The sequence below is a fragment of the Alligator sinensis genome, unplaced genomic scaffold (genome assembly GCF_000455745.1).
Source record: "Alligator sinensis unplaced genomic scaffold, ASM45574v1 scaffold777_1, whole genome shotgun sequence".
In the NCBI taxonomy this organism is placed as follows: Eukaryota; Metazoa; Chordata; order Crocodylia; family Alligatoridae; genus Alligator; species Alligator sinensis.
Genome location: NW_005841882.1, coordinates 4,336,785 through 4,359,620, shown reverse-complemented (window position 1 = coordinate 4,359,620; position 22,836 = coordinate 4,336,785). Strand labels below are relative to the sequence as shown.

Here is a 22,836-nt window from a genome sequence, read left to right as displayed (position 1 = left end):
GAATGCAAGGGAAATCCCTTTCCTGACTGGAAACAGGCAAGCAGAGAGGACCAGACATTTCTCTCCTGCAAAGCCAGGCACAAGGGAGAAATCCCTCAACTGCTCAGAGCAAGGTGCTAGAGATTCCTTCTCTGTGTGCTGGGCAAAGTGTATGGGGGAATCCCCCATCATGGAGTCAGGTGGGGGGGGAATCCCTCCCCCACTGATCCAGGGGCACCAGGAGCCAGGATTTCCCCTGCATACCTGGCTCTACCAGGTAGAAATTTCCCCCATGCACCTGGATCCATGGGAGGGAGGGGGTAGAGATGGGGATCCTCCATCACTGGGATGCTGCTGCAGATAGGTGTCTGGTGAGGTCAAGTGTACCGGGGGAAAAAGCACTATCTATTAGCATTTTAATGATGTAGCCCAACCTTGAAAGTGAAAGGCCAAAATAAGGCCTATGATCTTACAAACAGCTATTCTCTGGAGTCTTCCTATTACTGTATATACTTCACTTGGACTGACAGACTGAGTGTAATTAATTTCCAAGGATTTGTGTCTGTGTGAAGGGGACAAAAGTTACAGGCATGTATGGAGTATAGAGTAGCCTTAACTTTTGACTTAAGTTATTTTGTTCCAAAAAATGTTTTAATAATGGTTTCTTTCTGTAGATAACTTAAATTTAATATAAAACTTTCTGTGTCTCATGCAGGGTTTTTGTAATGATTATTTTCCAGGGGAGCTAGACTGGCTCCTTCAGACTCTTTAGTATATTAAGGAAAACTTATTTAGGCTTAGGGATAGCAAACTGTTAAATCGCATAAAAATTTTAATATATGTTATTTACAATAATTTAGATAAATGTTTTGAGCTATTTGAGTTTGCCCTAGTAATGAGGAAGGTCAGCCATTCAGAGCCACGTTTCTAAAGCATCTAGCATTTTTTGTTAATTAGATCACATGTATAGAAACTTATAGACAGCTTACCTCAGTTTACACTTCGAAGTAAGAAACACCTGAGATCCAATAGAGACTTTTACATTTTAGAAAACACACGAGCCACTGCTGCTAGAGTTCTTTATCATTTAATTGTTTTACTGCTTCCTTTTTGAAACATTGAACATTCTTTCTCATTTTTATTTTGTGTGGCAAAATACATATGAAAATCAATTTGAAAACAGCTCTCTTTAACAGTGTGTTTATTTGGAACTAATTCAAGCCTAGATAATGTTTTATCATGGAAAAGCACTTTGATGTATGGATCTTTGGACTTGGTGCATTTCTAGAAGTGGCGTTGGAATATTCTTGTGGAGCCAGGAGGTAGAGCCTGAATTACATATTTTCAGGATCTTAGAATAATCCTAAATAGAAAGCTGGAGTTAAGAGATGAGTAGCCTTGATGGAGTGAGGACCTATGGCTTCTAATGCATTTAAAAAAGGTCAAATTTTGAACCTAAAACCATATAGCTGTCTTGTTTTTCTGAAGTTTGGGTTCTTAAAAGTTTTTACAAACAAAAAAAATTATGTTTTAGTGCACAGGTTTCTAATATGAGAGCAGTCATGTTGATGTATTAAATGACAACATGGCAAAACATTCTGTACTTCAAATATAAGAGCAGAACTAATTAAATGTTGATGTTATATTCTAGACGGTAAGTATTCATATTAGAATGATTGATAGCTTAAGATTGATAACTAAAAGCAGTTGAGACCTAAAGAATAAGTGAATAGTACTGTTGTGTCTTTATACGTGTCTTCCTACTCCACAAATGTTAACTGAGATTTGAAATTGAAAGCTTTGAACAGAAATCAATAATTGGGCAACAATAAATGCTTTTTTAAATTTGCTTTTCTATAGGGTTCAGCACCACCACCTTCTCCAACACCTAATAAGGAGATGAAGAACAAGGCAGTTCTTTGCAAACCTTTGACAATGACAAAAGCTACATACTGTAAACCTCATATGCAGACAAAATCTTGTCAGACAGGTAACAACTGAATTTTAATTGAAGCATTTATTGCAGGCTTGATGATTTTTAATTACCGTATCTATTTGAATCCAAGACAAGGGGCACAGGCAGCATGGATGCAGGCACTGTATGGGGGGCAGGCGGCAGAGAATACAGGCAATACAAGGGGGCAGGCAGCCGCGGAAACAAGTGGTAGGATATCAAGGGGGCTACTTTCTCCTGTGCCTCTGCTTTCCCTGCCGTAGCAGTGGGCGGGATGAATTTAAGATGACACTCTGATAATTTGATTCTATACATGGAAAATGTTAACATTTATAATTTTTCTATATATAGAATCCAATTACTGGGGGGGTCATCTTAAATTCATAATGGTATTCAGGTAAATGCAGTCTATTGGTGTGGAATATGCTACAAAATGGAATTTTTTTGAGCTCTTCTTATAAGGTGATATCTGTTAAGTCCCTAACAGTATTTTATCTTCTTTTTAAAGAAGATGATTGGAAAAAAGAGTATGTTCCAGTGCCTGTTCCTGTACCTGTCTATGTTCCGGTGCCTATGCACATGTATAGTCAAAATGTTCCTGTTCCTACAGCAGTTCCTGTTCCAGTAAGTCAGACATGAGCTTTATCTTTAAACATTATTTCATTCATTTATGTCTAAGAGAACACTTCGGGTTGGTGTCAGTTTGTAAGTTGTAGCTATTATTGATTGACCCTCCCTTTTTGAAGAAGAGCAGTGCTCTGCAGTTGACACTAACTTCCTGGCCCCTTTTTCAGTAAGCCAAGCTCTTATGATGCTTATCTACTGTAGCAGCAGTTTTAATTATACTTCCATCTGCTGAATGCACATGGGCAATCAGTAGGAAGCAATATGGGAATAAAGGAAAATGAGAGATTTTGGATCTTGAAGGGATGGCAAAAAGAGGAGGAAACAAATGCCAAGAAGAATGTCAGAGCTGAAGGGAAAACCAGGATGAGATTAGGATTTTAAAACTGCCAGTTTGTTAATTTTGTTAATAGTTATCACTTACATTGCACATTACATCTAAGTGGTAAAAAGAATTTTGCTCACTTTACAGGTGGGGAAAATGAAGCCACAGAAAGAGGTTAATGACTTGACCAATGTCACAGACAGTGGGTAGTTAGAGTCAAAACTAGGATTAGAACTCAGGAGTTCTGGATACATTCATAGCTCACACCGTAAAGTTGTGTGCTTCTCACAATGCCATTTTCCCCTCCTCTGTGTCATTTTTAAAAATTCTGGTTCATCCATGTTTAGGGTTTTCTACCTGTCAGTACTTGTATACTAGATTCTACTGAGAGAAAAGTATCTAAGCCATGGATGGCTTCTTTTAAAAGATGGGTATAGTGAGTCTGCATTTTCATGCTTACCTCTATTACTGGTAGCAATATATTACAAGTGAATTTTAAAAAAATAATTGATTTCTGTTTTGCATAGGTGCCAGTTCCAGTGTTTCTGCCCACTACTCTGGATAGCAATGAGAAGATCCTTGCAGCAATAGAAGAACTGAGGGGTAAAATCCCCTCAAATTCTTTGGAGGCTGAGCTACTGACCATAGCAGAGATGATGCCTGAAGATGATGGGAAAACAGAAACTACTGATCTGAACAGTATGTTTTTATTTCTGTGACCCATGAATCATTTTGCTTGTGTGTATGTATCCAAAGGGATTTTTAAATTGCATTTAGATTTTTTTAAATGAAAAATTGCTCTTGGTTAATTCTTAATTTAATTGAAAATCTTCTCTGTTTAAACCATTTCTAGACTATTCCAGTATAACTGACATGAAGATATTTAAAATAGATTCCATGACTTGGTTGCCATGGCAAAAGTGCTAGAATTCTTTTCTTTGCTTGGGGCAACCACCTTCTTTAATATGTCTAGTTTAAAACAAAAACACTAGTAAAAAACCAAAAGAACGCTCATCACATTCAGGAAAGTTTATCTTTACCATTGTGTCTGACCATTTCTCTGAATGGCAACAAAAATAATCTATTCTTGCAGCAGCACTTTCCTATGGTGTCTTCAAGTGCATATGATTTTAAGTGACTTAAAAGCCCATGGAAGCTTTCCCTTAGCCTTTTTTTCACTGTTTCCTCCAAATGTATCCAGAGATGTATGCACATATTTTGGCTCTGATATCCAGGAGAATTACAAGGCTGCAGAAGTTTCATCTGTCATATTTTAATGAGTGCAAAACGAGAGTCATATTCCCTTCTCAGTTGATGAGTTGGAGGCATTACTGGACAAGCTTTGCCAGGTTGCCACGTGCTTTTTACTAGATCTGTTGTCAGAATATGCAAATATCTGTGGATGGAGCCCTTCCTATGGAGAGAGTTTGGAGCCAAGCTTCTTTAAGAAGTTAGGAAGATTCTTATTTCCCTTCTTCCCTCCTTTTTTGGTTTATCCTTGAGTTGCTTATTCCTCCTTAACCCTTCCCTCCTTGGTTTTAGAGGTGTCTTCTACATGGAATCCAGGGTCTGAACTGTCATGGTTTCCATCCCTGACTTTGACAGGAGACTCCCTTAGCTAACAAAGGCAGAATAGGCTAGAGGACACCTCTACCTCTAGTTTGAAAGAAGTTTGCAAAATAGCCAAATATGAAATGATAATTGGACACTGTCTTGCCTAGCAGAGTAAGTAAGGGACCACTAAGTTTCTGCATTGTCTTGGCAGTCACAGGAAGCAATTAACTAGAAAGTGGTTTGGTTTTTTTATTTCATTACAGGTGTAATAATTGAATCAGACCTGCTAAACTCTGATACAGAAACACAGACAAGTTTGCCTGATGTTCCCTATGAACCAGACCTTGATATTGAGATTGATTTTCCAAGAGGTACTTGGCTATGTTTATAATAATCTGAAATACTGTACTGGTAATCTTCATAACACTGTGGACAGTAATCTGTATAGCCATTTTTTCAGGACAGTTTTGACTGTAGGCTCTACATGTCTTCCTCCTTTTGGAAGGTGACTGTTCAGCCTTCGCAGACAGAGGATGTTTGGAAGTAGAGCACTTTGCTCTGGCTCCAGCAGGAGGAGGACAGGGTGGACAAAGTTGTTTGCACTGTTCAGGTGTAAGTACAGGCTTGGGAAAACTTGTAGGGCTCTTCCAAAGTGCCAGAGATCCCACTCTGGCACCCTGGAGGAAAATAATGAAAATCTCTGTATTGCCTGATGCTTGAATGGAGAGTGAAGTGCAAGCCTTGATCAAAAAGGAGAAGAGCATGCTTCATATTTAGCAAGTAATAAGCTTGTACCTTGCTCTTTAGTGGAGAAAGCAGTAGAATTTTGCTGAATTGTCCAGTTGCCCATTCCTGTCTTTGAGAGTGTTGGTTCTGATTTAGATTGGCAGAGACCTCCAGAGGCCCTGATTGGTGAAGGGCAGTCCTGTTCTTGGCCACCAAAATCCCTTCCCTTCTAGCTCTTCCCTGAATGCACATGGAGATCTGTGACTGGAGAGAGGGATCAGTTCAGCTCCAGCTAAACTCCCATCCCAGATGCCAAATACTCTTGGGCATTGCAGCAACCATTTTTGCTGCTGAAAGTTCCTTGCTTTCTCAGTCCTGTAGGTAAAGTAGAACTCCTAGAACTGGGTTTCAAGGATTACTTTAGGGATTAAGATAGACTTTTTTCCTCTGAGCAAGCATAGCAAGGTACCTATTGGGTTTTTTAAAGCTTCTTCACTGTATAGAGGCTTGAGGTGTAAGGATAAGGATATATGCAAGAGCGTTATCTGACTTCTTTCAGTTAGTTGTCACTGTATATATATCTAACAATCTCCATTGTTTAGCAGAGTGTCTAGGGCTAAGGTGCTGGAGTTAACTTGGTTACATCATCTAGGAGGTTATAATAGAACCTGTTATTCTCAACAGTTAGTCTTTATATCTTCTAATGTCTTCTAATGTCATGCTGGTTTATACTTATTTATTATTGGGTCACTTGTTCATTTACATATTGGCTGAAATCTACTGATACTAAAGTTTGCATAAGTGAAAAGAAAATTGGAAAAAGTCATGCATTATGTTTTTTAATAAGGTGCAGAGTCCTAGTGACTTTAGTCATTAAAAATGTTCTAACACCTTTGAAAATTGTTTAAAAAATAACTATTTTGATACTTACTTCCAAATTCTGAAACCTGCGCCAAATATATTTGCCTTGTAATTGATTTATGTAGTTTATAATCTTTAATCATGTAATTTTGCAGAAATTTTATAATAATAGGTTTAATATTTGCAGCGGCTGAAGAGCTTGATACAGAAAATGAATTTTTGCTGCCTCCTGTTTTTGGGGAAGAATATGAAGAACAGCCAAGACCTAGATCCAAAAAGAAGGTAAAAACTAAAAATCTATTGCTAATTAATATTGTAATATGTCTTGTTTATTCTTTGAGTTGGAATAGTACATGTGTTCCAGTCTTTAAATTAATTTAGTATACAACTTACTTCAGTATTGTTGTCTGGCAGACGAAGTAGAATATTAACTCCTGAAATCTATTCCCATCTTTGATAATGATTTCCATAGTCCTGAACAGATCACTTAACCACTGCTTCAATTTCCTTATTTATGGGTGGAAATAGTAATGCTTGTAACCTGATGTAATGTTGTGGTGAATTATGGAATGAGTTTATGATGTAAAATACTTGCAATTCACATGCTTTGCTGTGTAACAGACTAAGCTGTATACCCTTCATCCCAATCACAAGTCCATTGATTCTCTTTGGTGCTTAGAATATTGCCATCATTTTCTGAAATTTTGAATGTTATCTGAATGCAGTTATGTAACGCCATGTTATATGCAGGCAAATGGAAAAATGTCACTGAGTTGAGCATAGGGTCCTTACTGTTGCAGCTCTCAATATTAAGAGAGATTTATCAACTGCTGTATATACAAGCTAGAAATATTTTCAGTTGCTCATACCTTTCCCAAACTTTAAATTTTCCAGTTTGAAGTTATCTGGGCTTACAGGGCTGACTAAATTTGGCTTTGGATTTTCCCAGGAGACTCACAGGGACCTGGCACCTGAGACTCACAAGCCCCTGTGGGGGCTACAGGGCAAGGCAGCAAATTTGCCTGGTCCTGGTGAACCACATCATAATACCAGCAATCAGAGTTTGTTTGCATTATGTCTGTGGCAACCCCCAGCCAGGTTTCAGACCGGAGCTGCCCAGATCCCTATGCTGACAACCATCCCACATGTTCAAACTAGAGCCATAAAAAACAGCCACAAAGATGTTCCATATATTTTCATGGAGAATCTTTGTGGCTGGTTTGATATTTTATGGCACCATAAATTTGCTGAATGTATGGCACATTGGTATTTATGGTGCAAGTCTCATATTAATCCTATCATAAATATAACTTGTCAGAGACCTATGTCAGCATGTTGAATGAAGTGTATATGTTATAAGAAACTTACCTCCTGGCTCTAGCTGAATTAAATATAAATAGCCTTAAAATACTTTTACAGTTTGAAATCTTCCTTGGAATGAGTCTGTAATTGGCTTTTTTATTTAAGGCTCATATTAATATTAAACACATTATTTCAATAATAGGGAGTGAAGAGGAAAGCAATATCAGAGTACCAGTCTCATGATGATAGCTCTGAGAATTCAGAGTGTAGTTTTCCCTTCAAGTATGCATATGGTATAAATGCATGGAAGCACTGGGTAAAAACTAGGAATTTAGATGAAGATCTGCCAGAATTAGAGGAATTGAAATCAAGTAAGTATTCCCACATATCTTTCATTCAGGTGTTATTATTTTTATTAATGAACCTCTGTATTGGTCTGTATCACCCCTTTTTTAGAATCTAATTCCCAAAATAGATATTTTAATTTATATTTTCAATTCTCATTAAGTTCCCATGATCAACAAGATTATTTTACTGTAGAAACTGTTTTTCCCTTCCTTTTCTGCCCCCACCCCCTGACTCCCAAAATGCAGGGGAATTTGGGAACTTTCAGAATTTACTGTGACCCCTTTGTGCTTCTTACTGACCCTCACCTCTCTTTTGGGTCTTCTTTAACTACACAGGAGGGACACCCTACTCTTCATTAGAGCAGTGGTTCTCAGCCTTTTCAGATTCAAGGTGCACCCCTCCTTAGTCTCAAGGCACCCCTCAGAAAATGCCAGCTCTTAGTTTTCACCTTTTTATTTTACTACAGAAAATAATAGAACAGTTCTTCTGTTGCAAAGAACTCAGAAAGACCACAGCATGGCACAGTGCTTCTGACACTATGGATTCTTGTTTAAAATCTCTGGGGTTTATCTTGTGAATCACGTTTGCACACCTAACAGTGCTAACATTGTGTTGCATCTCAAGGTACCCTAGGGTGCTGTGGTACCCTGATTGGAAATTACTGCTTTAGGGCATCTGCATCTGGGAATGATGTTAGTACCAGGATCCAACATAGGTTCTACTTCAGTGGGCTTTGGTGCCCTTACTGCAGTTCTTGCAAGTGTTCTCTGATACCAGCATTTGCCTTTTTTCTTGGGGGCCAAGCATTTCCACTGTTGTTCTTCTACCCCCATGCTTTAGATCTCAAAAGGTTCCTTTGGACCGTTTTGCCTCTATCTTCTGACAGAAGGAACAGTAGATTCTGGGGATATATATAATGATCTTCACCCTATAGCAAAATGCAGTGCAGTCAGTATATCCCTAAATTGAGCAGCTTGTGGTCCTGTCTTTTACCTCTGAATTTGATTAGAAGTTCTCTGTGGGGACCAATATACCATTTTTTTCCAAAGAAAACCAGATAGCAATAGTGTTGTGTAATGTAGTATTCATTTTCTTTATTTTACAGCAAAATCTGTGAAATTAAAGGAAGACCTATTATCACATACTTCAGCTGAGTTAAACTATGGATTGGCACATTTTGTCAATGAAATTCGAAGGCCTAATGGAGAGAACTATGCACCTGATAGCATTTATTATCTGTGTCTTGGGATTCAAGAGGTTAGTAGAGTCTTTAGAAATAAATAGTGGAGCTGATATTTTGACTGCAATATGCTTTAATAGAAGATTGGGCAGGGGCGGGCAAGATGCAGCCCACCAGCCCATTCTATCCGGCCCGCAGGGCCCATAAAAAATTTGGAAAATTAAATATTTTTCTGCCCCTGGATGCCTGTCATGCAGCCCTCGATGGCTTGCCAAAACTCAGCAAGCAGCCCTCCGCCCAAAATAATTGCCCGCCCATGACATTGGGGGTAAGCACAAATATTTATTGGTTAATTTATATAGCAAATGCAAATCCACAGAGCCAAGCAATAGCCTCCTTGTTAACTGAGTTCAAAATTATTAATTCGCCTCTTAGTTTGTAGAGGGGACACTCCTCAATGTGCAACATTGTTTGTGTCTCTCCACAAGAGCACTTCTTACTGGTTGATAAATAGGCATGACTAATATAGAAATTATGATTTGGAAGACAGAAAAGCTCTTGTACATATTCTTTTAAACCTTTTGCTAAGGGACAGTAAAGGAATGTATAGTCTAAAAATGTCAATTTTCCATGTGTTGTGTTGTGTTTGTGTTATCATGGGTGAGAGTGTGTGTGTGTGTATGGTTTGCTCAAGATGACTTTTTAGTAATACAAAGTGAAACAAGGAGTAAGTTCTCTGCATACAAAATGAAGATAAAATACCTTTAAAATATAATGCATCATAGAATCATAGAAATTAAGGGCTGGAAGGGACCTCAAAAGATCGAGTCCAACCCCCTTGCTCAGGGCAAGAATACTGCTGAGATCAAATGATCCCAGCAAAATGTCTTCAGTTTCCTCTTGAAGACTTCCAGGGTTGGGGACTGCACCACCTCCTTGGGAAGTCTTTTCCAGAGTCTAGTGGTCATCCTTACCTTTATAGAAGTTCTTCCTTGCATCCAACCTGAAACCATCCTCTAACAGTTATAGCCGTTGCTGCTTGTCCTCTTCTGGGGCGCCCTAGTGAATAGTCTTTCTCCCAGCTCCCGATATTCACCCCTTACATACTTATAGATGGCCACCAAATCCCCCCTCAGTCTTCTGTTTCCCAGGCTGAACAGTCCCAGATCTCTTAGTCTTTCCTCATAAGGTTTGTCCTCCAGGCTGGCCAGTGTCACAGCCTGGAAAGGGGCAACCAGTGAAGGCGACCCTGGACTCAGGGTGTTTGCATTTGCTCATTTGCACTGACTTAATACCGCGATACAGAAAGCAGGCCCTTTAGCCATGACATGTATATACAGGGACAAAACCACTTACAAAAGATGCTACTTGCCGATCCAAATAATAGACTATCATGGGGAGATGAAGGTCGGGTTAGCACCAAGTTTAGCCTGTGACATGGTCTTCGGAAGGGATTGGTTTCCTATATATGACGTTTTGGAATGGGTCAGGGAAACCAAAATGAAGTACCAACATTTGAGGTATAATGAGGTGTGGTTGGGAGAAGACAAGACCCCTGTCCCAGAAGAACAAGATGAAGGTTTTGATATAAGAAGGGTCGCAAGCAGCACCCACTTCCAACAGGCACAGAGGGACAATTCTGACTTAAGAAAGATCTTTGAGAATGAAGTGCAGGATGACTTCGCAGAGGAGGACTCGTGCTGTGAGGTAAGGGGAGAACTCCTTTATTGGGTCAAAAGGAGAGTCAGGGAAGGAGAGAAGATCGCTCGGTTAGTTGACCTAGCCTCATTTTGTAAGACCCTGTGGCAGTTAGCACATGCCACCCCTCTAGGAGGTCATTTGGAGAGAAATAAGACATCAGCTAAAATCTCCCACAGTTTTGGTTTTTTTTGGCTGAGGCTTCAGGAGGAAGTCACTCGCAGGTGTGCAGCATGTCTTGAGTGTCAGCACGCCAGGGAAGATAAGCCACCCAGGGCCTCACTGCAGGTTATACCAGTGCTAGCAATTCCTTTCTCTCATATTGCATTAGATATAGTGGGATTTTAACCGATCAAGGCACAAATTTTATGCCTGGGGTTATATGGTCAACGTGCCATACCTTGGTGATCAAACCACCTCTGCACGTCCATATATCACCCTCAAACTAACAGACTGGTGGAGAGGCTGAATGGTACAATCAAGTGGATGCTCTAGCACAGTGCCTAGAGTGAACCTAAGAAGTGGGACTTTTTGGTACCCCTCGTCTTTGCGATTCACAATGCCCCGCAAGAGTCAACTCAGTTCTCTCCCTTTGAACTGGTATACGGGCATATGCCCTAGAGTTTAATCCAAGTACTTAGGGAAGAATGGAAAAGACCGGGAGCACTGTTGGTTGGGGCGGACACTTACCATCATGAACTGCATGCTCAGCTACACACTGCACAACAGATAGCTAGTGAGAACTTGAGAGGAGCTTAACAGAGTCAAAAAGCTGCACATGACGTAAGAACAGAGGCATAAGAATTCCAGAAAGGTGAGAGGGTGCTGGTCTTACTGCCCACCTCAACTAGCAAACAACTCATAAAATGGCAGGGACTGTTCTGAAATCCTCCACCGAGTTGGGTCCATGGATTATGAGGTCTCCTGACCAGGACGCAGGAGAGAGGCAAATCTACCACGTCAACCTGTTGAGAGAATGAAAAGATGAGGGATGGATGGTAGCCCTGGTTGGGGAATGGGAAGACATGGAACTGACTATCCTAATAAGATGCAGGATTGAAGTTAGAGGATCACATGCAGATCAGAAGAGAGTTAACCCCAGAACAGTGTGGGGAAGTAATAGCTCTAATCCAGTCATTTTGAGATGTCTTCAGAGATGGGCCAGGTTGGACATGGTGGGGGTGTACGTTGTACACAAGATTCATACTCTGGCATCCAGTGCCACGACTTCTACATCAGGTCGTTCAGGAGGAGCTGGAAAAGATGCTTGAGCAAGGCATTAGACTATCACGTAGCCTGTGGAGGAGCCTGGTAGTGCCAATAGCAAAGCCAGATGGGTCTTTATGACTTTGTATTGACTTTAGAAAACTGAACACTCTGGCAACATTTGATGCCTTCCCTATACCCCACATCATACAACTGATAAAGAAGATTGGGGAGGCCAGATTTATTACCACCCTTAACCTGTCAAAAGGGTATTGGCAGGGCATGATGGCCATTAATGATTGCACCAAAACGGCCTTTGGGACACCTTGGGGACTATACGAGTTTCTGCAAATGCCTTTTGGGCTTCATAGAGCAGCAGCCACCTTTCAGAAATTGATGGACACCATCTTGGCACCTCATGGGGCCTATGCTGCAGCCTATATAGACGATATTATCTTTACTAAAACCTGGCCCCAACACCTCCAGGCTGCAGTGGCTGGGGGGATGATAGCCAATCCTAGAAAATGTCTTGGCAGATAAAGATGCAAAGTATTTAGTAGGGGTGTAAAAAGCGGGCCCTGTTTGTTTCGGATTCGGCCCAAATCAGGGGCGGTGATTCAATTCGGATTCGGCCCAAATCGGGGGCAGTGATTCAATTTGGATTTGGCCCAAATCAGGGGCAGTGATTCAATTCGTTGATTCGGATCACTGTCCCTGATTCAATTCACCTGAATCCAAATCTGAAGATTCGATACTTATTCGGAGAATCAGCGATTCGGACACAGACATAGCTTTAGAAGTTTTTTCTACGTACCTTGAGGTAGCAGGCACAGCTTGTGATCGCTGCAATGCTGGGGTGCATGGAGCATCCCACAGGAGTGCAGGGGGACCCTCACATGCTCAGTGGTGACCCCGGAAGTGGACCAGAAGTACTTCTGGTCCATTTCCGGAGAGCATGCTGGGGGGCCGCCGCGCGCCTCCCCCGGCTTGTGATCGGCTACAGGGGGACCCCTCTGCACGTTCCCCGATGGACCTGGAAGTAGGCCACAAGTGCTTCTTGTCCACTTCCGGGTCTGCTGCCAAGTGCGCTGGGGAGCCCCCTGTGCTTCTGTGGGACACTCTATGCACCCCAGCATCACAGCATTCACGAGCCCCTGCTACCTAGTGGTATGTAGAAAAAACATTTAAAGCTGTCTCTGTCCAAATCTTTCCAAATGTTTCCGAATTGATTCAAAGGGTTCTGATTTGATTTGGAGAGATTAAAGAGTCCTCTGATTCAATTTGGATTCGGGGATTCAGCCACTGAATTGGGCCAGATCTCCACTGAACCAAATTGGGGACCGAACCTTCGCACAGCCCTAGTATTTATGCTTTTTGGTAGGACAGGGCGTTATCAAACTGTTAGCAGACAAGATGGAAGTTATCTGTCAGTTCCTAGCCCCACGCAACCAGAGACAGATGCACTTCTTTTTCTTCTGAACACGAAAGATGTGGCAGGAGAGCCAGAGGTAGTTTCCCCTCCTCCCCGCCCCTGGAACTCATGAATAGCCCCTCCGGAGCACAGGCTCTGTGACGCTCTATTGCCCAATAAGTTGAAATATTTACAAATGGGAGGTTAGTCGTCATGGACCCAAATCCTTCTTCTACAAACTCAGTATACACCTTAGGAGCAAAATTTGCTATATCCTTCATACATTCAAGATATACTACACCCCATCTCATGTAATGATCGTGCACAGCTATCAGCAGAAGCATTTCTTTAAAGGCATGTAAATGCTTGTGCCAGTTTTCTTTGCAGTCAGCCCTGACTACACAAGAGAGTATTGACTACTTCCAAATAGTTCATCCATTACTTGAATATACCTTGATGGGAGTGTTCTTCCACAAATTCCTGAAGCAAAGTGCCAGTTGTTGGCAGATGCACTAATCCAGGGGTTTTCAACCTTTTTTAACAAGTGTACCCCCTCTGCCTCGAAGTTTCATCTCATGTACCCCTTTATATTTTTCTCTTGTTTTTAGGGGGCGGGGTGGGGAGCCAGATCAAGGCCCACGTGGTGAGGGAGGGAGTGGGGCAGGGGTAGGCACTGGACAGTCGGGACGGAGTGCGGGATGGAGCCACAAGAGCAGTTCATCCGGGGAGTGTGAGCAGAGAGGGGTGGCTCCTGCTGCTGCGTGCACCCTGGCAGAGGCTCTGTGCTCACTCCCAGAAGCAGGGCCAGGGGGGCAAGGGCAGTGGTGTCCCTCTCTGCGGGCTACACATGCCAACTGGATTTGGGGGGGGGCTCGCACGTGGCAGCCACCACCATCACCATGCTGCTGCCACGCTGCTTTCTTATGGCCGGTCGCACGTGCGGCTCTGTGGGCTAGTGGGCCGGGCGGCACGTGCGTGGCCCACAGAGGGGCACCACTGCCCTCACCTCCCTGGCCCTGCTCCTGGCAGCAGGCACAGAGAGTGAGCTGAGGTGAGGGGCAGGGAGGTGCTGTGGTGTACCACGTGAGGCCAGTGGCACCCGGCACACCCCATCCCCTCCCCCAGGTAAGAAGCAAAACATGGGAACGCGCCGGGGGAGACGCCGCTGCTGCAACCTGGGGCGCGTTCCATCTCCATCTGTCTGCCCGCCCGCCCACGCATACCCCCTACGGCCTTTCTAAGTACACCTAGGTGTACGCGTACCCCTGATTGACAACCCCTGCACTAATCTTTCACTGCTTTCCTTCCTGCTTTGCAGTCATCATTTCTGAATGCAACAGCTGTGCTGCAGGAAAGTTGGTCAACAACATAATAATCTAATCCTTTGCTTGAACTGGACAACCACACAATGAATTTGTTATCAACATATGCCATATTGCTTCAAATCTTATCTTCTGTGCTCTGATAGCACAGTAGTGTAATTTTCCTTTCATTATGTTGGTAGCGGTGTTTTCTGAAAAAAATCTTTTTGTCCAACCTTCAAGTCATGAAGCAGCAAAATGCTGATTAATTGCTGTTAGGTGAACCATGATGAGATGAAAGCCTCCCAACTGAATGATTACTCCTTTAGTTTCTTCTGACTAAGCCCACAAAAATTCACTTGCTTTGCAATGCAATGCAATGCCTGATCAAACGTTATGACTATGTGCTGTTGTCCCAGGTATCCTGCAGTTGTTTTACATTGCATGATGACTGTCCACATGATGACTGTCCAAATGGTGTCATACTTGGATGCCAGTACAGGCAGTATGGGACAAAGTCCAACAATCAATGATGGTGAAGAATCATCAGAAAGAAACTGGTTAAATGTTGTCCACCCTGGTACAGCGGTATTTTCTTGGTTGTTGGCTGATATTCTACCCCGTTTCCATGGTACTGCTGCTACCCTGAACAACTGTGTTGTTGAGCTTTTCATTCATGTTACTACCCATACTATGGATGAGTGGTTTCAGTGACTTGTTGTGGGTCATCATCTCTGGAATGACTTTGTTAAATTCAAATGCTGCATCCTTCCAGGTTCTTTTCCTTTGTATTATGCCAGTGCTTTCTTCAGTCTTAACTCAGAGCAATCCCAGCCAGGTCATGAATGACTACAGGACTCTGGGAGCAGGGCTCAGAGGGTTGAGGGCTCAGGTGGTTTTCTCCTCAATCCTTCTGGTTACAGGTCACAAGCATAGGAGGGAGAGAAGAGTTGCAGAAGTAAAAAGAAGACTCTGGCTCTGGTGCTTTTGTAAAGGCTTCAACTTCCATGACTGCAGTCCTCACTTCAGAGAAAGAGGCAGTGATTTGTTGGGAAGGGATGGCCTCCACCTCACTCAAATGGGGAAGAAGCCCTTCTCAGCCAGAATGGCTGACCTGCTAGACCGGGCTTTAAACTAAGTTTGCCGGGGTATAGGCAAACCACCAGTGCAAGCCTATCAACCGTCAACCACAAAATCAATAGGTCGGGCTGCACAAAGGATCTCACTCCTTCCTATCCTAGCCCAGGGACAGGACTCTTCTAGGAGTTCAGGGAAGCCTAGGGCCTCCATCGGCAGGCTCACTTACCTATACACAAATGCCAGGAGCCTGGGCAACAAACAGGAGGAACTGGCCCTTCTACTAAACAGAAATGACTATGCTCTCATAGGGATAACAGAGACCTAGTGGGATTCCACCTATGACTGAACCATAGATATAGAGGGCTACACCTTGTACAGGTAGATTCGTGTTGCAAGGAAGGGCAGAGGTGTAGCTCTCTATGTGAAGGAGCAGTACACTTCTCTACAGGTGGAGATTGGCAACCAAGGAGGGAGACTTGAGACCCTCTGAGTAAGAATATGGGGGGAATGTGGTGATGGGAATATAACAGTAGAAATCTACTATTGACCTCCTAATCAGGAGCAAGAATTTGACCATGAATTCGTTATGGAACTGGCTGAGGCTACATGCTCTTGCTGCGTGGTTGTAGTGGGTGAATTCAACTGCCCTGACATCTCATGGGAAGAGCAGTCAGCCAAATCCAGTTGGTCTCAGTGCTTCCTCACGTGCATTGACAGGCTATATTTGTCTCAAGAAGCCTACGGGCCGACAAGAGGCAAGGTGCTGCTGGACCTGATAATGGCCAAAGGGGATGATCTAGCGAGCAACCTGAAAATCAAAGGGAAGCTGAGACACAGTGACCATGAGCTGATCACTTTATCCACCGCAAAGCTAGCAAGTCGGTCAGCAATGCTGAAGTTCTTGACTTTAGGAAAGCTGACTTTCATAAGCTCAGGAAGCTAGTTGTCGAGGCCCTGCAAGGCCATAATCTAACAGAGAGGTGAGTACATGACGAGTGGTTGCTCCTCAAGGATGTGATCCTTGAAGCACAAGAGAAGTCCATTCTAGCCTCTAGAAAAAGTAGCAGAAGGGCTGGGCAACCCCCTTGGCTCAATAAGGAAATCACGGACCTCCTGTATCTAAAAAGAGAAGCTTATAAAGGATGGAAGATGGGAAACACCACTAAAGAGGAGTATTCAGCACTGGTCATCAGCTCTAGGGAGCAAACTAGGAAAGCCAAGGCTGAAACTGAGTTCAAAGTGGCTACACAAATCAAGGACAATAAAAAGTCCTCCTTCAGATGTGTGGGAAATCGTGGGGGGTGGGGGGGGAACAAGGGCAACATTGAACCCTGGCTAAACCAAATGGGGCAGCTGATAACCGACACCCAGGAAAAAGCCAATCTCCTTAACGATTACTTTGCATTGGTCTTCCATTAGCTCAAGGGGATCACCCCACCTGACAAGATGTGGGATCATCAGAAAAAGGGCGACCATATGCCCTTCATTGGCATGGTTCTTGTGAGAGAACACCTTGAGAGGCTGGCCATCCACAAATCAGCTGGCCCGGATGGAATGCACCTAAGAGTACTAAAGGAACTGGTTTACATAATAGCGTGGCCAGTGGCAAGGATATTCAAGAACTCGTGGTGCTCGAGCAAGGTAACTGAAGATTGGAAGAGGGCCATTGTGGTTCCTATCTTCAAGAAGGGGAGGAAGGAAGATCCAGGGAACTACATGCCAATCATTTTGCCCTCAGTCCCTGGAAAGATTTTGGAAAAAATCATCAAGGAAACCGTTAACAGGCTAAAAGAAGCCAACACAGCTTTGTTGCAGGTAGGTCTTGCCTGACCAATCTCATTTCCTTCTATGACCAGGTAACACATCACCTGGACAAAGGAGAAGAGGTTGATATCATATAGTTGGACTTCAAGAAAGCCTTTGACCTGGTATCCCATGATATCCTCATGGTAAAATTGGAGAACTGCGGCCTTGACAACCTTACGGTCCGATGGCTGAGGAATTGGCTCCGTGGACGGACCCAAAGAATGATAGTAGATAGAACCCAATCAACATGGCGCATGGTGACCAGTGATGTCCCCCAAGGCTCCATTCTTGGACCTGTACTCTTCAATGTATTTATAAATGATCTGGACTCTGATGTCAGAAGCAGACTGGCTAAGTCCGTTGTTGACACCAAAGTATGGGGAAATGTGGTCACCCTAGAGGATAAGCTGGCAATCCAGTCCGACCATGACAGGCTTGCAAGGTGGGCGGATCAGAACCTGATGGCATTCAACACAGAGAAACGCAAGGTGCTCTACCTCGGAAGAAAAAATACCACATTGCACTTTATAGGCTTGGCAGTGCTATGCTCGCTAGCACCATGACTGAAAGAGACTTGGGGGTCATGATTGACCACAAGATGAACACAAGCCACCAATTCGATGCCGCAGCTGGCAAAGCAAACAAAACTCTGGCTTGCATCTACTAGGGCTGTGCAAAATTTCTGCAGCTGTTTTGTTTCAGAGGTGTTTCGGCCTGTTCTGCGCCCAAAACACCGAATTCGAAACAAAATGGAAGGCTCAGAAACAGCTCTGAAATGAAACCATCCAAAACGTTTTAGAATGTTTCAGAGGTGGGCTTGCGGGGAAACAAACTCGGAAGAGGGTGGGATAGAGAGGTGGGGAAGGATTGCTCTGATATTGACATCTGTAATTGGCCAGTGTCTGCAATCTGTCCCTGAGGTCCCTTCCAATCCCAGTGCTCTGGGGGCTGACAGTGAAAAAGCATATAAGGCTCTGTATGAAGCCGTTCTCTGCCTTTTGTGAGCTGTCTGTCTGGAAGCAACAGCATGTGAAAGGTACTGACTGGCTGTAGTGGCTGGGTTCCTAGTAGTCAATCTGTTGCTAGTCTCTCTTCTTGGAAAGGATTGGATACACCTTTCCAATATATTACAGATAGAAGATATATTGCACATAGAAGACGTATTATACACACACATGCACATATTTTCCAACACAGCAAACATTATGAAGCGTGCTGGAAAGGTGCCAGTTCTTCTGGCAGGGGAGCGAGAGCGGGTAGAGGGAGAGCTGCAAGTCGTCCTTCCCCCCCTTCCCCCACCCAAACTTAGACACACTCTCTTCCTTAGCAGCCATGAGGCTTCTGCTGCTAGTGGCAGCAAGGAGGTGGGAGCAGTGTCTGCACCTGCCCTACCTCCACTAACACCAGCAAAATAATAACTTCCAGCACCACCAGCATGACAGTCTCCTCCACCCCAATTTCAGTTCCCAGCCTGAGCCTTCCAGTGCCAGAGGAGCTGGATCTGGAACCAGGGGAGCTCAGTGCCATAACCAGAGAAGTTCTGGGGAAGGAGGGGGAATCTGAGTTTCTGCTCCACACCCTCCAAAGTTCCCCTAGAGCCAGGTCTCCTTCTCTGAAAAGCACCTTGGAGGAGGTTGAGGTTGTGGAGGCAAGTGGCTCAGCTGTCAGCTCCTCCTGTCATTGTGCCTCTGCCTGCTGAGGAGGAAGAGAAGGCAGGATTTGCACCCGCACCCCAGAAGCGAGGGGGTAGTGTAGTGTGGGATAATTTTGAGGTGGCAGATAATCCCACATATGCTATCTGCCTGCACTACCAGTGCAAGACCAGCCGGGGCAAAGACAAGAAACACTTCAGCACCATGGGGATGCTAATGCATATTAGGAGGTACTACCCCATTGCCCTTGCTCCCCCTCAGCCTGGCACCAGTGAGACCGTGTCTCAAGGGAAGTCCTCCTCTCGCTCCAAAGCCTCCGTCCCCCAGAAGCAGAGTCAGGCCAGCCTGGACCAGTGGGGGAAAGGCAGAGAGAAAGCGGAATGCGTTCCCAAGGCAAGTGAAGTCACCCAGAGCACTGGGGAGATGCTTGCTCTGAATGGCCAGTCCTTCTCCTTAGTTGAACGGCCAGGGTTCAGGTGGCTCATGGCACTTGTGGCCCCATCATACTGCGTGCCCGCACGTACCACCTTTAACAGGACAGTGGTGTCCTCCCTGTATGAGGCATGCAGGGAGTACTTGAGGAAGGAGCTCTGCAGGGCAGGTCTGCAGGTGGCTGTACACTTCACCTCAGACACCTGCAGCAGCTGGGGTGAAATCATGCCTACCTCTCCCTCACAGGGCACTGGTGTGACCAGTCAGGCCATTGGTGGGCTCTCCTTCAAGCTGAGGTGCTGGATGAGTCCCACACAGCAATGGTGATCATGGGGAGCATGAATCACTTGGTGCAGGGGTGGCTTGTTGGGCAGGGCAAGTTTACTCATGGGTTCATGGTCCCTGACTGTGGGGCCAATATGGTCAAGGCAGTCCATGATGCAACTTTTGTTGGCATCTGCTGTGGCACACAAGTTCTACCTTATAGTCAGGGACACCTCAGAGGGGGACAGGCCTGCTGGTGAGGGCGCTGTTACAACCAGCCAGCTCATTTAAAAATACAGGAAGGTGGCAGGCTACTTCCACCGGAGTATCAAGGAGGTCAGGATGCTGTGGGATAAACAAACAGAGCTGAACATCCCACAGCACAAAATCATGCAGGATGTGGAGACTCGGTGGAACTCCACATACCCCCTGAACAGAGCTGAGTGGGATACCATCTCCCAGATCTTGGTGGTCCTCAAGCCCTTCCTTGAGGCCACGGAGAGCTTCAGCGCTGCCAATGCCCTCCTTAGCCAGGTGATCCCCATAGTGAGAGAGCTTCAGAACCAAATGGAGAAGTTCCAGGGGATCGATGTTCCTGGCTGGGGAAAGCCAGTGTCACCAGAGGTGCAGGCACTGGTGAAGTGGCTGAAGGAGAGTATCAAGAAATGGCTGGATCTGTTGCAGTCCAGTATGGTCCATGTGCTGGCGGCGATGTGCAACCCGAGGGTGAAGGGGAAGTGTCCTATGTTGAATGAGTGCCTTGTGTATTCACACAATTCTGGCAAATGTACTTTGGCTAATCAGCAAAACCCTGGATCACTGGATGGAGGTGCTGGTGAACAGAGTCAGGGAGGCAGAAAGGCAGAGACGGGGGAACCACTGTCCTGTGCCAGCACTCCATCCACTAGCTAGTGTCCTCCACCACAGGTGCTGTCAGTGTGGGCCAAGGGCATGGCTTCCATGTTGGGGTCCGGAGGCACCAGATCCTAGCATCAGGCACGTAGCGCCAAGGCCTCAGTGGCTACCTATCTTGCCAAGGATGTGGAACCACTGCTGTGTGACTCCTTGGCCACCTGGGCCAGCCACAGCCAGCTGTGGCAGGATCTGGCCATGGTTGCCTGGGAACACCTGTCCTGTCCACCGACAACTGTTCCAAATGAGAGGGTTTTCAGCATTGCTGGGGATGTTGTGACACCTCACCACACCTCCTTGGATCCTGGTTTGGTGGAGCAGCTGGTGTTCCTCAAGGTGAACCTCCCTCTGGTGGGGTTCCCCAAGCTCCACATGCAGACAGAGTGAGTGACACCCTCCTCACTCCGTCCACACCTATTTCCTTTTGATGAAGTGAAGTTCATAGGCTCGTCTATGAAAAGTGATTTGCAAATTCCCTTTAATGAGCAGGCCTGAAAAATTGCAGAGAGCGTGGCTTTCTTGTGAGAAATGTGCCCCCACAGGTAGTTGGGTATTCTTGTCTGTGATAGATTTCTGGTGTCCATTAATTCTGGTGCACAGTTGTTGCTTGATGTCTCCTCTGTATTTTCCATCAGGGCATTTGGTGCACTGGATGAAATATATAATGTTTCTGGATGTACAACTGTAAGTTCCAGGAGTGGTGATGGTTCTGTAGTGAGGTGTAGTAATTGTGGGGGTACTGGAGATATGTTGGCAGGTTTTGCATTTCTTGTCATGGTATGGTCATCCATTTGGTGTGTTTTGGGCTGTAGGAAGTTTGCTTCTGGTGATGAGATTAGTGAGGTTCTGTGCTTGTTTGAATTTACAAACCACTTTTCACAGACGAGCCTATGAACTTCACTTCATCAACCTCCTGGATACAGAAACTCATGGACTCAATGTAGACATTGGATTTATGACACACTATAACCTGCCTGACATCTGACTCCCCAGGTACCTCTCCACTGTTACATCCCCCACACCCCCCCTTACATACCCCACCTCATCCCCTGACACCTCAGTTTACATTTTCACTGACTGGTTTTCATGCCTGCATTGCATGTCACCCTCTGGCTTCTTTACTATTCCTTCCATCCAGGAAGAGCACACGCCAACTTCAGACGCTTCCTCAGCAATATGAAGGGTTTTTAAACCCAAAAGCTTGCTAGGATATATTTCTCCAACTATTCAGTTGGTCTAATAAAAGATATCAGAGGTACCCTCGACTGGTCCGTGCTGTGGCTAGGACCCAAAGTGGGGGTGGTCAAAGGGGCAGGGGCCCACTGCGAGGAATGCCCAGAGCAAGAGTCTTGGGATTCCAACTGGCCTGAAGGTGAGGCCAGGGCCTAAAGGGATGTCAGAGGTCCCAGAGAGGGGACCACAGCTGGAGGGGTGAAGGATGCAATGTGCGAGGCCTGGGCCACAGTGTTGGGGAGGTATGGAGCTGCGGAATGGATGTCACCCCAAGACACCTAAATGGGCAGCCTCTGGCCTGGGAAATATCTGAATTAATTTTCCATCAAGGCATGGCAGGAAAAAGAGGGGTGGGCTTTTGGCCTAGAAACAAGTAGGTGGGTGGAGATGTAACTGGCACCTGGAAGGCCCCCTGTTTAAAGGTAGGCGCGCGCGCGCACACGCACATACACGCGTTTTGCTTTAAATAGTTTGAAGTGCAGTTTCACAGAAACCCTTACACCTATCTCCTTGAAACCTGGCAGGCTTCATGGCCTCAGAAGGGACTACCGTCCGTGCAATTTTTAGCTGAATCAGGCAAGAAATGTCAACGTTATAGGCATTTTAGTGATTCTCCATTATAACCTATGGTCGAATCACCGAAACGGATTTGGCCGAATTGAAACAGGACAGTGATCCGAAACACCAAAACGAATCACTGTCCCTCCGAAACAACCAAATCTGAAACTGAAATGAAACATAGCCATTTCGCACAGCCGTATTCTAGCATCTACTGATGCATCTCAAGCAAGACCCAGGAAGTCATCTTTCCACTTGACTCACCTTTGGTGAGGCCACAGCTGGAATACTGTATCCAATTCTGGGTTCCCCAATTCAGAAAGGATGTGCAGAACTGTGAGAGGGTCCAAAGAAGAGCCACACGCATAATTAGAGGACAAGAGAGCAAGCCTGAGTATAAGCTAAGAGCCATGGGACTCTTCAGCCTGGA

The 22,836-nt window shown here is 44.8% G+C and overlaps 1 protein-coding gene across 15 annotated transcripts in view; it reads left to right on the top strand.

The window, feature by feature from the left end:
• The window catches only part of ZMYM2 (zinc finger MYM-type containing 2), a 98,761-nt gene that overhangs the window by 62,684 nt on the left and 13,241 nt on the right, over window positions 1–22,836 (top strand). For 10 of the 15 annotated variants that reach the window (XM_025196640.1, XM_025196648.1, XM_025196647.1 and 7 more), the window contains 8 exons: window positions 1,840–1,969; window positions 2,442–2,557; window positions 3,410–3,581; window positions 4,700–4,807; window positions 6,211–6,305; window positions 7,528–7,696; window positions 8,779–8,930; window positions 16,969–17,364. In XM_025196640.1, the coding sequence (XP_025052425.1) occupies window positions 1,840–1,969; window positions 2,442–2,557; window positions 3,410–3,581; window positions 4,700–4,807; window positions 6,211–6,305; window positions 7,528–7,696; window positions 8,779–8,930; window positions 16,969–17,364 (1,338 nt within the window). The remainder of the gene's footprint in view (window positions 1–1,839; window positions 1,970–2,441; window positions 2,558–3,409; window positions 3,582–4,699; window positions 4,808–6,210; window positions 6,306–7,527; window positions 7,697–8,778; window positions 8,931–16,968; window positions 17,365–22,836) is intronic. The other 5 variants (XM_025196650.1, XM_025196643.1, XM_025196639.1 and 2 more) reach the window with 4 other exon arrangements.